The 13,765-nt window shown below is 43.1% G+C and overlaps 2 protein-coding genes across 7 annotated transcripts; one reads left to right on the top strand and one right to left on the bottom strand.

Moving 5' to 3' along the window:
* csgalnact2 (chondroitin sulfate N-acetylgalactosaminyltransferase 2) lies at positions 1 to 6,698 on the top strand. 5 transcript variants are annotated; one of them, XM_003441224.5, is made up of 9 exons: positions 1 to 147; positions 1,585 to 1,666; positions 1,851 to 2,676; positions 3,723 to 3,939; positions 4,097 to 4,198; positions 4,286 to 4,464; positions 4,550 to 4,644; positions 4,740 to 4,821; positions 4,897 to 6,698. In XM_003441224.5, exons 3-9 carry the CDS (start codon positions 2,028 to 2,030, stop codon positions 5,187 to 5,189), a joined length of 1,617 nt encoding a protein of 538 aa, XP_003441272.1. In that variant the 5' UTR covers positions 1 to 147; positions 1,585 to 1,666; positions 1,851 to 2,027; the 3' UTR covers positions 5,190 to 6,698. The 5 variants fall into 5 exon arrangements, with proteins under 5 accessions (XP_003441272.1, XP_005473898.1, XP_005473899.1 ...); XM_005473841.4 differs by having other exon boundaries at positions 1,826 to 2,676; XM_005473842.4 differs by having other exon boundaries at positions 1,585 to 1,694; positions 1,826 to 2,676.
* sec23ip (SEC23 interacting protein) lies at positions 6,521 to 13,601 on the bottom strand. Of its 2 annotated transcripts, none has more exons than XM_005473840.4 (18): positions 13,273 to 13,601; positions 12,261 to 12,775; positions 11,966 to 12,179; positions 11,660 to 11,853; positions 11,454 to 11,543; positions 11,244 to 11,364; positions 10,901 to 10,990; positions 10,668 to 10,809; positions 10,190 to 10,398; positions 10,011 to 10,108; positions 9,693 to 9,863; positions 9,425 to 9,520; positions 9,148 to 9,339; positions 8,913 to 9,068; positions 8,688 to 8,790; positions 8,077 to 8,262; positions 7,828 to 7,993; positions 6,521 to 6,986 (listed from the first exon to the last, which is right to left on the bottom strand). In XM_005473840.4, exons 1-18 carry the CDS (start codon positions 13,403 to 13,405, stop codon positions 6,905 to 6,907), a joined length of 2,958 nt encoding a protein of 985 aa, XP_005473897.1. In that variant the 5' UTR covers positions 13,406 to 13,601; the 3' UTR covers positions 6,521 to 6,904. The 2 variants fall into 2 exon arrangements, with proteins under 2 accessions (XP_005473897.1, XP_003441271.1); XM_003441223.4 differs by having other exon boundaries at positions 12,261 to 12,772; positions 13,273 to 13,405.
* Positions 13,602 to 13,765: the final 164 nt, after the last annotated feature.

The raw sequence follows: 13,765 nt of genomic DNA, 5'->3' as shown, positions 1-13,765 counted from the left end.
GGTTAGTTTTTAACCGGAAGTAGGTTACAACCCACTCTTTTCTCTTTGCTCCGTGGCATTCTGTAACACAACCTACCTACTGCTGCTAGTTTAACACAAAATGCAACAGCTGTAATGAGGGGCAGGAATGGACAAAGACGGGATTAGGTGAGTGAACGTTTGGGGAATGCTATGATTAACAGACAGGCTTTCTAACGGGTGAGAATAAAAACCCGAAAGCGAAGTGAACCTCGGAACATCGCTAAGCTAGCAGCAGAACTGTAGCCATGTCCGGTTCGAATTTTTTCAAAATAAGGGGATGTGCTGCCTGTAATGTCGCAAATTTCAAAAGAATTGAAGGTGCTGAAATTTGCAGATATGCCACTAGGGGAAAAAAATCTAATTATCAGAGGTTTTGGGCTAAGAGTTTTTCTGGAAATATAGCTAACTTTTCTCTGTCGCCATACCAGTAGCTTAATTAGAGTTTGAAAGTCTCCCATCATTAGCATGACTTGGTTCTGTTGTTTTTTAGGCAGTCTGGTGTTACTTTGTCCTTGACTTAAGCTATGTTAAAATCATGCAGTGTCATGTTGACATGCTTTCTGTGAGTCAGCGGATGGTACTAAAGATACTTGTATGTGACGCAAAACGAAAAGACACATTGTGGCAGGGCTGTTAAAGCCCCCCCCCTCCATACTCCACACTCCCCTCCACACACACACACACACACATATACACACACACACACACACACACACACACAAAATCCCCCAAACTGTTTAACAACCACTTTTTAAAATCGGTTCCTCATTTTTGTGACATTTCATCAGCAGAACAGTTTTGCGTTAGACATTCTTTGTGCGAGTAGTTACAATCTGAAAGGCTCATATCTTAGTTGCCTTTCAGCATGTTAATAAGAATCATTAATATTTTATATTTCTGTGTTTGGTGTTAAACATTCAAGATCTCATTTTTAGAAGAAAGCATTAAGGTTAAAAAAATAAATGTACAAAAAAGTATTTTGACAGCTACGGCTTTTAAAACATCAGCACAAGCTCAGTTCCAGTTCTGGCTGGATTCAGAGCCCTGCTGATTTCATTATAGCTGTCTAGAGACTGATTTATATCTGGGTGTGAGAGCCTGAAAACAGTGTTACTTTGTAAGTGTAAGCCTGGAGCTGTGTGGCCTTCAAGAACCTGCTGCACATGGTATCTGGTTGATACGATATTAGGCGTGGAAATTCCTGAAGGCTGGCTTTTTACAAGGGATTCTTGACTGGTGAGCCTTGTGTGACATTTACCCAGCCTGTAATTCAAAAGGTAATCACAAATCGGCCTTGGACGCTGTGTGTGTTTCACTTGTTTTGTCCACTTTCATTCCAAGAAGGTACCTCTCGGAATCTGGAGTGTTTGGTCTTGCCGCTTTGCACAAAGCCCGTGCATTTATTTTGAAGAGAAAAAGGCTACACCGGAAGTCAGCCTGTAGCTAGCTTTCTGTGAAGCTCGCCCACCAGTTTCCTTGTGTGTGCTGTTGTTTGGCTGAGAGCTAGCTGGCGTGTGTTAGCTGTCCAGGTGTAGCTAATCCCTGCTGTCCCTCCTTCCTCAGGTTTAAACGGAATCTTTGAAGTGAAGAAGTCGGATGCATGTTCAACAGAAACTTACTGACTGATGGAAACTGTAGATAGCAGGTTGGTTTATTTGAAAGGTTGCTTAAAGGTAACACATTAAATGTCATTGTATGATTATCTGCTGTTTTGTCATCACTGTTTTTAACAAAAGTCCCTGTATTGGGATCCTGGATTGTGGCTTTTTTTTTTCCTGATTGTGGATTTCTGTGTTTTTAACAGCTGATCGTTTTGTGGATTTACACAGGACCTATGTGTGGAAATACTGATGCATTGGAGCCAAAGAACAAGATCTCTTTATTCCAAAATTACCTACACACCCATGTCTCTAAGATGATGTATAGAAACCTGTTTTAAGTAATGTGAGCAGTCTGGGTGGCGAAGGGAATGCAGGCTTGTCAGCTATAGCTTTTATGAGAACGTGATGCCCAGGCGGGGGTTGCCACTCCAGGGTCGGGTCCGCTGGCTCTTCCTGGGTCTTTTTCTGCTGCTGGTGTTGCTGCTGTTTGCATACCTGCTGGAGTGCACTCCACCAGCAGACGTCAGCCTGATCCTACCGGGCCCTGTAGGAGAGACCTATGGAAAAGAATACTACCAGGCCCTGCTCCAGGAACAGGAGGAGCGCCACCTGAACCGTGCTGCCAGTCTGAAGCGGCAAATTGCCCAGCTTAAGCAGGAATTACAGGAAATGAGCGAGAAGTTGAAAGTTCTCCAAGAGAAAAAAGAGCTTCCAGGAGTTCCGGGTCTGGCCGATAAAGACCAAGAGCCTGGAGATTTGCTGGAGTACTTGCATTCTCAGATCGACAAGGCTGAGGTCAACACTGGAGCTCGCCTACCAAGCGAGTATGCCTTGGTGCCGTTTGAGAGTTTTACTTCTTCCAAGGTGTACCAGCTGGAAATGGGGCTGACGCGGCACCCAGAGGAGAAACCAGTCCGCAAGGACCGCAGGGATGAGCTGGTGGAGGTCATCGAGGCCGCACTAGACATCATCAACAACCCTGACGAGGAGGATGGTGTGGAGGATGATGTGCCAATGCAGAGGCAAACCTACACAGATGGTCACTTTACTGAAGGTGAGACTCTCAGTTAAATTACAGACTAAGAGGTAATGACTGTAGCCAGTGTTCAAAATGAACCTTTTATTAACAATTTCCACTCAGTGAAGAGACTCGTTGAAAAAAAAATTCACCAGCAAAATCTATTTTTAACGATCCAGAATAATAAACTGAGCCTTTGTTCCAAATCTGATTTGGTTAGTACATTTTATTAAGATAAAGGAGCACTGGGTTGCACTGATATACACTATCTGACTAACATTGGCCAATATTGCCTATTGATTGATGTTGGCGTATGACAGTTATCAGATTTAGTGAACAGTCTGTATTTAGTAATATAAATTTTGCACTGGTTAAATGTTCAAATTGTGTGAGCTGCAAGACTTTAACTCTTTACCCTCTGAAAGCCTTTGAAGCTCTTTTCTGAACTTGGTGGTTTCTGTCATATTTCAGGCCCGCTTATAGAGCAAAAGGACTGGGTGTGCATCAGAAGTTAGAAACGAGTCAAAACTAAAGTACATCTTTTATTTTCTTTTAGAGTATTTCTTTGTTTTCCCCTTATTCCAGGAAAACAATAAACAACAAAACAAAATCAGCCAAATTGTTACTTTAAACATTGATATTGGGCCAAAATGTCACAATTGGCAAAGGTCTGATTCAAGTTCAGACAGAAAAATCTTGACCTCAAAAGTGATGCGTCAAACGTAAAATACATCTGAAAGTTCATAAGCCGCACACTCAGCTGCAGTGACCCTCCATGACTCCTGCTCCTTGGCTAGTGTATATTGCTTGGTCAGAGTTGTGGTTGGGAGATTACATGAGATGGTTAAAGTTTGACAAAACTGCAGGGGTCAGAGCCAGTCAGATTAAGATTGTGGTGTGCCTTTGCATAGCAAGGATGGGGACAAAAGTTTATGCTACGTGTCTGTGTTTGCGCGTTAGTCATGCACAGCAGTAGTGCCAAACAGAAATTCTCCTTGAATTTGGCACTTAGTGCCACTTAGTGGATAACTGGTGTTTTCTCAGCCCGTCTCAGTGTTTTTCAGATTGTCTTCTTTTGGCAGGGCTGTACCGGACAGAGCGAGACAAAGGGACACTTTACGAGCTCTTCTTTGCCAAAGAGGATTCCAGCAGTTTTCGCCACGTCACACTCTTCAGGCCTTTTGGCCCCTTAATGAAAGTCAGGAGCACATCTGTGGAAACATCAGGAATGATTATTAACATCATTGTGCCACTAGCGGGCAGGGTAGAAACTTTCTCACAGTTCTTGCAAAACTTCAGGTGAGAATGAATCTTAAATCCATCCCTCTCCACTAAACATGAGCCAGCACACTTGGCTTTCATTAGACGTGTTGGCTTTTGTTTCCACCATTGTTGTGGAAAACACTGCAGCCTTGTGTGTCCTTGTAATTCATTTGAAAAATGCATGTGTTTTTAGGGAGGTGTGCATACAGCATGACAGAAGGGTACATCTCACGGTGGTTTATTTTGGGCAGGAAGGTCTACAGGAGGTGACGTCATCTCTGGAAAAAATGTCGAGGTGAGTCTATTGAACAGAAAGCCCTTTTAATAGGCTTGTTAATATGTCGTATGAGGCATTTGTTAAAAATCAGGTTTTGTTTTACAGGGAGGAGAGCTTCTCCAACTACACTCTCATCCCAGTGGACGAGGAGTTTTCCCGGGGTCGAGGTTTGGATATCGGAGCTCACGCATGGAAGAAAGGCGACGTCTTAATGTTTTTTTGTGACGTGGACATCCATTTTACACTCGAGTTCCTTAACACCTGTCGTCTCCACGCTGCTCCAAGTAGGTGTAATCGGCTCACATTCGTTATAGTCTTTATGTGCTCTTGCTTTCAGCCAAAGGTTAATTTGCTTGTTCTGTTTTACAGACAAGAAAGTTTTCTATCCTGTCGTGTTCAGTTTGTACAATCCTGCCATTGTCTACGGAAATTTGGAGCTGGCTCCACCTGTTGAACTCCAGCTGGTAAGAAGTGTAAAGGTTCCCATTCTGACCAACGTGTTAGAAAGCTGGTTTGGTGGTGACCTGTGTGTCAGAGATGACTATGTGTTTTCAAATAGATTCATAAAAAGGATGCTGGATTCTGGAGAGACTTTGGATTTGGAATGACATGCCAGTATCGCTCCGACTTTCTAAATATCGGTAAGCATTGATCATGTGTTTTATTAGACCTGACAGTTGTGCGTAACATATTTTAAATGGGTCTTTTTCCCGCAGGTGGTTTTGATCTTGAGGTCAAAGGTTGGGGCGTGGAAGACGTCCACTTGTACAGGAAGTATCTGCGGAGTGAGATGATAGTGATCCGCACGCCGGTGTCGGGTCTGTTCCACCTGTGGCACGAGAAGCAGTGCGCGGACGAGCTGACGCCAGAGCAGTATCGCATGTGCATCCAGTCCAAAGCAATGAACGAGGCCTCCCACTCTCACCTGGGGATGCTGGTTTTCCGTGAGGAGATTGAGGCTCACCTACGCAAGCAGGCCTTCAAGACACAGAGCAAAACAGAGGACTGAGCGAGCCTCTCCATACCCAGCATCATTTCTACATTAAGACTGCAAGGTGCTGATATCATTAAGGCACTACAGCGAAGACATGTTTACACGGATCCTTCTGCATTTCACCGCACAGCTGTAGACAAATGAATGTACAAAAATGAACGTTAGTCAATGTGAAAGTTCACAACGTGGCACGAGTCTTACTGAAGAGCTGACGCTCAAATTAGCAATACTTAACTTGCTGAGGGAAGAACAACAGGTACGTATCTCGTGGATTTAGATTGACAATATGTTACATGAAATCAAATCAATAGGCATGCGCTTACTAACTTTGAACTCGACAACTTCTCATTAAGCCATCCTGCCTGCTTCAAACACAGCACCTGACCTGCAGCCAGCCTCTTTAGCACCTTTTACAGCCAAATATGACTTCAGAAAGATTTCAGCTCATTCAGATGATTTCTGGCAGCTGTTGCGTGTTTGGACAGGCTTTTTAAATCAAACTAAAGACACATTAAAGGATAACAACTTGTATAATTTATTGACAACTGTAAAGACGTTGCACTTTCTCATAGTGACCAAAAGAAGCCAAAAGTTTCAGCTGATCCTCAAACACTTTATAATCTTTCACTCAGTATTTTGGCAGTAGTATATGGAGCCATAATATTCTGTTAGTATTAGAAGTTTTGTGAGAGGGGCAGTATGTTTTTTTGTTTGTTTTTTTAAAAAAGAGAACTTGTGTTTTGTGACAGTCAGTCGCTGTTATCATTCATTTATTGCTGATTGTTTCCAAGTAAAGAGTTCACCTGAAAAGCACGTTGATCAAATGGTTCAAGGACTTGGAGCAAAGATCTGCTTACTGCATGCAACGTTACAATATCAGGTGTATGTGGACCAGTATTATTGTATAAATAACAATGAGCGTCGTTCCCAGCACTACGATTCCCACTTCTTGACTGGGATTGAATGTTACAGTCATGCTTGTAAATATTTTTCTAATATTCCATTGTTTCATACATGTGAGTTAAATATGTGCCTACATGCAGACAGTACTATGATCCGTTTCTTCTGATAGTTTTTAGCTGCTGGTTTCTATTCCACATAATGTTACAGCTGAACAGTTCCCATAGGTCAGAGCGGTAATTTTAATGAGGACAGCTGTCTAAAGATTACATAGAGCAGGCAAGAAGTGCTTTTTTTCTCCCTCACAGAGGAAGCAGGTCTCATCTGGTACTGTAATTATTTTATTATTGTTTTTGCAAATATCCCAGCTTTCTGTAGATAGTCTTAGTCTCTCCTTACCCTGCAGGAGAAAACAACAGCAGTACACAACAATTCAAACGAAACACTTGAGCAAGGTGATGATTTATTTTAAGTCTTGCCATGAAATAAAACTTACAGAAGGCTGCATTCGCTTCTCCTCCTTCATTTCTGCTGTTAGTATTTGATCTGCTGATACATGTTCTTGGGAAACTTGACCCCCTCCCCCCATTTCTATAATTTATACTATAAAAATGTAATATCAAACTTGTCAAGTGTCTTTGAATCAACAAGCTCATTTGTATGTTTCTTAATTTAAGACAAATGGCGTAATACAATTGTATTATTCATCTGTATACAATAAACTACATCAATAAAAAAAAAAAAAAAAAAAGGAAAAATAATCAAAATCCCAGTGAAGAAGTAATACGTGAAACTAAATGGGACCAAAGCAGACAGGTGTACTCTGTGTATTAATGTGCCATCTGTTCTGGATGGATCCCCATGGTCTTGTAGATCTCTTTGAGAATGAGCAGAGCTGTGTCTTCAGATTGCCTACAAAACAACACAAGTGTTAATACACAGGTTTCAGGCAGTCACTGAAGCAGCTTAAAGGACTTCAGACGTAACTCGCCATCATTTAAATGTACAGTTTTTCTACTATGGTGTGTCAGATGCCTCTTTTCCACTAGTACCTACTCGACACAACTCGATTCTGTTGCGGTCGTTTTCCATTACAATTGAGTACCACCTCCACGTGGGTCATTAAAGCTTTTTGTCAGACTCGGGAACCACAGTGTTGTTTTTTTCTGCGGCCATTTTCCTCGTTGCCAGGTTTCAAAAATGGTGGTTTGGATTTTTGTGAAGGAGTCACTCTCATGACTCATCGAGTGACACCATCGTCTGGCCTATCGGTGGCGTGCAGTCTGATTTCACATTTTCGGATTAACTGATCACTTGGAACCCCAGCTGAGCAGGCGCTAAAGAAGGTAGCACCCAGTACCAGGTACTACCACCTAATGAAAAACTATCACAACTAAGTTGAATCAAGTCGAGCTGAAAAGGTACTGATGGAAACAAGGCAAGAATGTACTGTTAGGAAAGGGCCTAAAAATCAGCAATGAATAAAAAAACCTATACCACAGAAGAGTAAGTCTTTTTTTTTCATGAAACCAAAATACTACTCATGAGGACTTGATAAATTATTAAAGTTCACATATTTGAGAGGCTGAAACCACCAAACCTGTTATTTTTCCACATAGGAAATATTTAAATTATTAATTGATACCAAAAAACACTGACTTAGTTTTCAGTCGGTGTCATTCGGCTGCATAATACTCAAGTTTCCATTCAAATTGCAACTACAAACAGGTCTTTAATATGAGATTGCTTGTACCAGTAGCAGAGGTGACTCTGGAGGGCAAACAAATACTCGTTGAAACTCTCGATGGGCTTCTCCTGCAGGACGTAGTCGATGCGATTCCCTCCGTTTAACATCCCGATCTTCACCTGAGACTCGTCGTCTTCTTTTTGAAGCTCAGGGTTGTCTGGAATCTTATGCTCTGTGACAAACCAGAGCAAAACGGTTGATCTCACACAGTACAGAAAATAGTCAAACGAAGACTCACAACTGAGCCGCACTCACCCTCGTGCACTTGTTGCTTTTCTTCCTCTTCGATCTGATTGGCCACGATGGCCAGCTGGGCCTGAAGTTGGGCGTTCGAGGTGTGAGCACGAGCAAAGTCATTGAGGGTCTGCCAGGCAGTCCTCAAGGAGCTGATGAAGCCCTGCTTCAGGTCAGAGCCCATCCTGGAGAGAGACTCCTTTAGCTCTGAAACACACAGAATCACGCCTAAACCCATTTCCACCAAACCAATGAAACCTACATAAACTAAAAAAAAAAAAAAAAAAGCAACCACCACGAGAAACTTAATTTTGCCGTCACCTTAATGTTTTTCTGCACAGCCAAGGAAAAAACGAATCAGTTTTATTTGCCACTACGTTGCTTCATAGCAATTGAAGTGCAAGAACAGAGTCTTTGTGCTGTTAACCGCAGATATTGGGGCGCTCCACCCTTAAGTGGCAGAGAGGCCAAAAATACTGAACAGTTTAGTTTAGGTTCAGTAATTAACTCTGTATCTGTAACTGTCAGGATTCACAGTTAAAAACTGTTTTTTTTTGTTGCTTTTGCTTGAAACTTAATCTCATATGTGACTAAAACAATGACAGCTCTGCTCTGAGTGTTTGGGTCCATACCAAGATGAAGCCTCTTCCGTCCTTTGTGATGTGGGATCAAAACAGGCTTCAAGTCCAGGTCTGGCATTATCATGGGCTCAATCCTGTAAGCCACTGGGTCCAGCTGAAAGACATTATTAAAATTAGAGTCTAAACCATTAGCCTAGTGAATGAAATGCCCGTGCACACCAGAATAACGTACAAATCTGACCCAGAAACAATAAAACATGTTACACAAACACATACTGGATGATAAATATTGAAGAATCCCTTGCATGTGGGCAGCTGGTATGCCTCTTCGATCTTCTCAAGTCCTCGTACAGTCAGGAACATGCCGATTGGAGAACCCAAGGCAAAGAAATTCACAGGCTCAAAGTCCAGAGTGTGGTAGATGACAGACACCTGCAGAGGATTGATTAAATGTCAGCCAGCTCTGCTTCAGAATAGCAGCTCATTGTTGCTGACAGACAGATGTGTTTACCTGCCCCGTTCCAACTTCAAAGTAATTGTAGTCCACATGGACAGAGGAGACGGTGCTGCCCACTGGAAGCTTCTTCACAGTAGGATGAGAGGGAACTTCAGCTGCTGATGTTGCAGCTGCTGGTGGAGGTGCTGCAGTCTGAGTGACCTCTTTGACCTCTTTTTTGTTCTCCTGAGCTGCCTGACGTGCAGCCTGTGAACATGAAACCATGAGGGGGGTGGGGTCATAATCACAATAACTTTTGCAAGCCTCGCAGATACTCAGCAGACAAACTTACCTGCTTATTCACTCTTTCTTTGACAAATTTGGCAATTTTTTTCCTGGGACCAAGTGGGATACCCATCTCCTTCAGGTCCTCAATCGTGCACATAAGCTAAGAGAATATAAAAGGGTCAGAATAAGATGAATTACATTATATCGCATAAAACCCCAGATGTTCTCAAATGACCTTATACAGTTTACATTTATAACTAGATTTCTTATACTTTTAAAACACATCTTGACTCACAGCAGTCTGTAAAATAAAAGGTGGACTGTGTTCTTACAAAAGATTCAATGTCAATCTTCTCCTCATCAAAGGTACTCTTGTATTCAGACAGGCCCAGATGTTCCAGCATAGCAGCAAGATCCTCAAACTCCTCCCCATCCTCTCTGGGCTGCTCCTCCACAGCTGGAGGCGTGACGGCACTATTTTCCTGTGCAACGGGGGCCGTCACCTGATATGAGGATAAAAAATTTACAATTACATACTGAACTTTTATTCTGAAAATATTCATCTCATTTACAAATAAACGGAAAAGAGCACGGTGTTCGTTTTATTTTTACAGTATATTGTAATTTATTTAAATTAGCCAGGGCGTGACCTGTTTGACCTCTCCGTTAGCAGCAGGCATGGTTGGCATGGCCCCTCCGGGTGAGGCATTCTTCTGATTTGAAAGCAGATCAAAGAGAATCAAAGAACCTGCAAGAAGAAACATGCAGAAAAATTAAGTAATGGTGGAAAAAACAGAAAGGTTAGAAGCTGATTAAACATGTTTATTACCTAAGCTGTGTCCTGCCACTGACACTGCACCTCTGAAGTCCGGGTTCCTCTCCATGAACAGGGCATAGAGTCGGTTAATCTCTTGAGCAACAGTGTCCATGATGGTCTGGCAGTAAGTGGGACTGTTGTAGAAAAGCACATCTAACAAGGTCTCATTGGTAAAGTGACGTAAACGCCCGGTGCTGGGCAAAGTGATCTTCTTTATCCTCCTGCAAAGACAAACAAGAAATAAGTCTGTTAAGGTCCTGCAAGGATGTCTGGTGAACTGAGCCACCAATTATCTCCAGTACATAATGACAGTATCTGATAAATGTTCTGTTTACCCATCTCTGAGTAATGATGAAGGATTTCCAGGTGATAAACAATGTCAATTTAAAATAAGAGAGTAGCTCCAGTGTTTTCATCCAGACAGGAGCTATTTATAATATCACCACATGTGTGTCAGGCCTCTTTGGTGTTAAACATTTGTCCCCCTCACCTGTCCACCCCTGTGGCATCTCCATGTAAAGCCGTGTGCCACTGCACAGGCAAAAACTCCACTCTGCTGATAGCGTGCTCATCCAGGGATTTCTTAAAATGGCTCTGCAGCAGCTTCAGCGACACATTACGGAAGTCGTCCACTGAAAGCACGACAAAACAGCATTTTTAACGTTTCCTTCGCACACATCGTTACACGGCTGCAGTGTGACTGCTCATTACTTCATTACTCACCACACTCAATCATGCTCCGAAATCTCAAGTCACACACGGGGCCAATTCCATGAACCATGAACACAAGATGATCCACCGTTGAGAGCTCACCTGGAAAGAGGTGCGCACGGTCACTTGTCTCTAATCTTAAATATGTGCATAAAATGTGAACTGCAGTCAGAATGAGGCTGCATTATACTTCACTTAGCACCTAACCAGCTATCAAAAAAACTGATTATGATCCTTCTAATGCCTCTGGAATACCTTATCATACTTTCCATTTCCTAAAATTACACTTAGTGGATGATACAAACTGTGTTTACACTTAGAGCAAATTATTTTGAGCACAGCGGAACTTGTCTACCATCAGGCACTTCATCGTGGTCATCATCGATCCCTCTCTTCACCACTCTGGGTCTGGTCTGCCCGTCCTGAGTTGTGCCCCACTCATCTGGTACGCAGGAGGGCTGAAATTGCACTATGACCTACAAAGGCAAACAGATCAATGCTCATGAACTATAAAGCCAATTACATCATCAGACCGCTACAGCACAATAATCAAACAAGGGTTTACCTTTGGATTGTGCATCACAATAGTTTCCCCTGAGGGGAACTCCAGCCTGCGGTGCCACTGGTTGGTAGACACAGCTTTCTTATATTCAGCCTAGAGATGATGCAATAATACAATATTATAATTTCCTTTTACAACAGTGCAGCCTAAACTAAACCAATAAAGAACAATGCAGAGGGTTTTAAAAAAACAGTATTTTTGAGACAAACCTCGAGCTTATCGCTGAACTCCTCAGAGTAAGGAATAAAGCGACTATCTGTATCTCCTTTGTAGAACCAGGTGCAGCGTCGGACCTCTGTAGGTTCCTCCTCCCAGTACACTGCAGTCCGTATGCGGTCATAAAGCTGCACGTCATACCTCCCTCCGTCCGTGCGTACGATCACACTTTCTGGATCTGGTTGAACTGAAAGAATGAAAAAAAAAAAACAAAAACAAAAAAAACTTCACTGTGCAGCTCAGGTCAAGATGAGATTCTCAGGACCCCAAAGACAAATTTGCAATTTGTCTTGTCGTACCAGAGTTGTACGTCTCCTCAAGCTGAAGGGAGTCAAAGATACTGAAAGGAAGCCAGACGCTTTTTGACTCCACCTGCTTGCAGTAGAACCAGTGAGGCTGAACTGGCTCATAGACGTTGTAGTTGTACGGCATCATGGGAACAGCAGGAACGACGGCTCCAGTTGTGGTGGCTGGAAGTGGAGGTGGAGGGCCCTGAATCTGTGTGGGAGGAGGCTGAAGAGAGAAAGATGTGATTTAACTACCCAAATAAGTTAATAAACCCAGTGATCAACAACACCGGTGTGATACACTTACCTTTGTATACATGGGTCCTGATGGGGGGAACGTTTGCGGTGGTGAGCTGACCAAGTAGGGATTCTGCTGAGGCGTGTGCGTTGGTGGCAGGATTTCCGGAGCTGGGATATAAGGACTAGCTCTGCTGCTGGTGGGGGTGTGTCTGTACGGGTTGTGGCTCTGCGGCTGCATCTGGGGAGGCGGTGGGGTCATTGTGGTAGGGGGAGGAGTGTGACGCCCCATGGGGCTCTGGTAAACTGCACTACCAAACATCGGAGGAGTAGGGTTAATTTGTGAGCTGGCAGGTGGGGGTTGTGGTGGAACCATGCTGATACTGCTGGGAACAGAAACGTGTCCTGTTGTGGTCGGGGCTGCAGACAGCACTGTCGGGGGGCATGGAGACTGGCCTATGGATGCAAATGGGTCAGTACTGGTTATGGGACTGGAGAAGTAGCTGAACGTAGATGGGGGATGTCCATTCCCAGACGTCTGACCTACAAAGCTGTCTTCTTCTCCAACATCAGTGGAGTCATCTACTGCACACCGACATGGAGAATAAGGGTGTAACACATGTTTTAGTATCTATGCAAAAACATCTGACACACATTAAATCACAGAGCTAGAGAATATATACTCAGAGCTGTAGCTTTCTACCGATTAGTCCTTAAAATATAAAAAGAGGAAACATCTTTATCAGGCGCTTGATCAGCAGAATGTCGCATCATTAAATTCCTGTAACAGGACGTTGTCTTGCCATTTAACTCAGAGCACTGTTTTGGCTGTGACCCTGAAACATACGTGCAAAATAAAACATCACACAGCTGCAAGTTTGACCACAACACATCGCTGTCAGTTAGGCTAACCTTACGCCTAAAAACCGCTTCGCTACTCGGACAAGGTTTCTTTCTCTTTCTGTTACTTTTACACTCAGTAAGCCCCGTAAGCGATACGGGAACCCAATTTGCTAACTAGCTTAGCTTGCTAACGAACCCACAAATGTTTGGACATTTCCTCAGTCGGCATCTCGTCTCACCTCCTGACAGCACCGCCGGACCAGTGGCCTGACTCACTGGCATGAAAGGCAAATTGAAGTTAAACTCCGGAGCGGCGCTGAATAGTAAATTTGCACTGGTGTTTGGAGCATTATTATTTTTTCTATCTGCCATTTTCCCCGAGAATTACACGTAGCCACTACCGGAGCAGGCAGACAGGACACGCTCAGTTCTCCAATGAGCGTTTTTGTTTTTTTCACTGGGCTCGCAGATTTTGCTGAGCTATAAAGCATCAACCGGAGATTGCACGACTACAAGCAGCGTAGCACATATTATTCAGATCTACTAAAATCACGCAGGCAATTTCGCCACAGTTCTTTTGTTGACGCTACAACAAACACTCTCGCTCACCACTGCCACCTATAGACCAGGATGATTACTTACACTGTAATATTTTAATCTTTTAAATAAAAAACAACAACAAACTGTATCTTTAAAAAATAGAAGTAGCTCTATATTAAAGACTATTTCTTT

This window comes from Oreochromis niloticus, linkage group LG13 (assembly GCF_001858045.2).
Source record: "Oreochromis niloticus isolate F11D_XX linkage group LG13, O_niloticus_UMD_NMBU, whole genome shotgun sequence".
Classification (NCBI taxonomy): domain Eukaryota; kingdom Metazoa; phylum Chordata; class Actinopteri; order Cichliformes; family Cichlidae; genus Oreochromis; species Oreochromis niloticus.
Note: the sequence above shows the minus strand (reverse complement) of the source record. Positions and strands in the feature narration are given on the sequence as shown.

Coding starts and splice junctions, on each gene's coding strand:
- sec23ip (XM_005473840.4), bottom strand. CDS start 13,405: ATGGCAGATAGAAAAAATAATAATGCTCCAAACACCAGTGCAAATTTA. Junction 10,810..10,900: donor TCGGAGCATGATTGAGTGTG/GTGAGTAATGAA, acceptor TCGTGCTTTCAG/TGGACGACTTCCGTAATGTG. Junction 9,521..9,692: donor AGATTGACATTGAATCTTTT/GTAAGAACACAG, acceptor ATATTCTCTTAG/CTTATGTGCACGATTGAGGA.
- csgalnact2 (XM_003441224.5), top strand. CDS start 2,028: ATGCCCAGGCGGGGGTTGCCACTCCAGGGTCGGGTCCGCTGGCTCTTC. Junction 2,677..3,722: donor AGATGGTCACTTTACTGAAG/GTGAGACTCTCA, acceptor TTCTTTTGGCAG/GGCTGTACCGGACAGAGCGA. Junction 4,645..4,739: donor CACCTGTTGAACTCCAGCTG/GTAAGAAGTGTA, acceptor GTTTTCAAATAG/ATTCATAAAAAGGATGCTGG.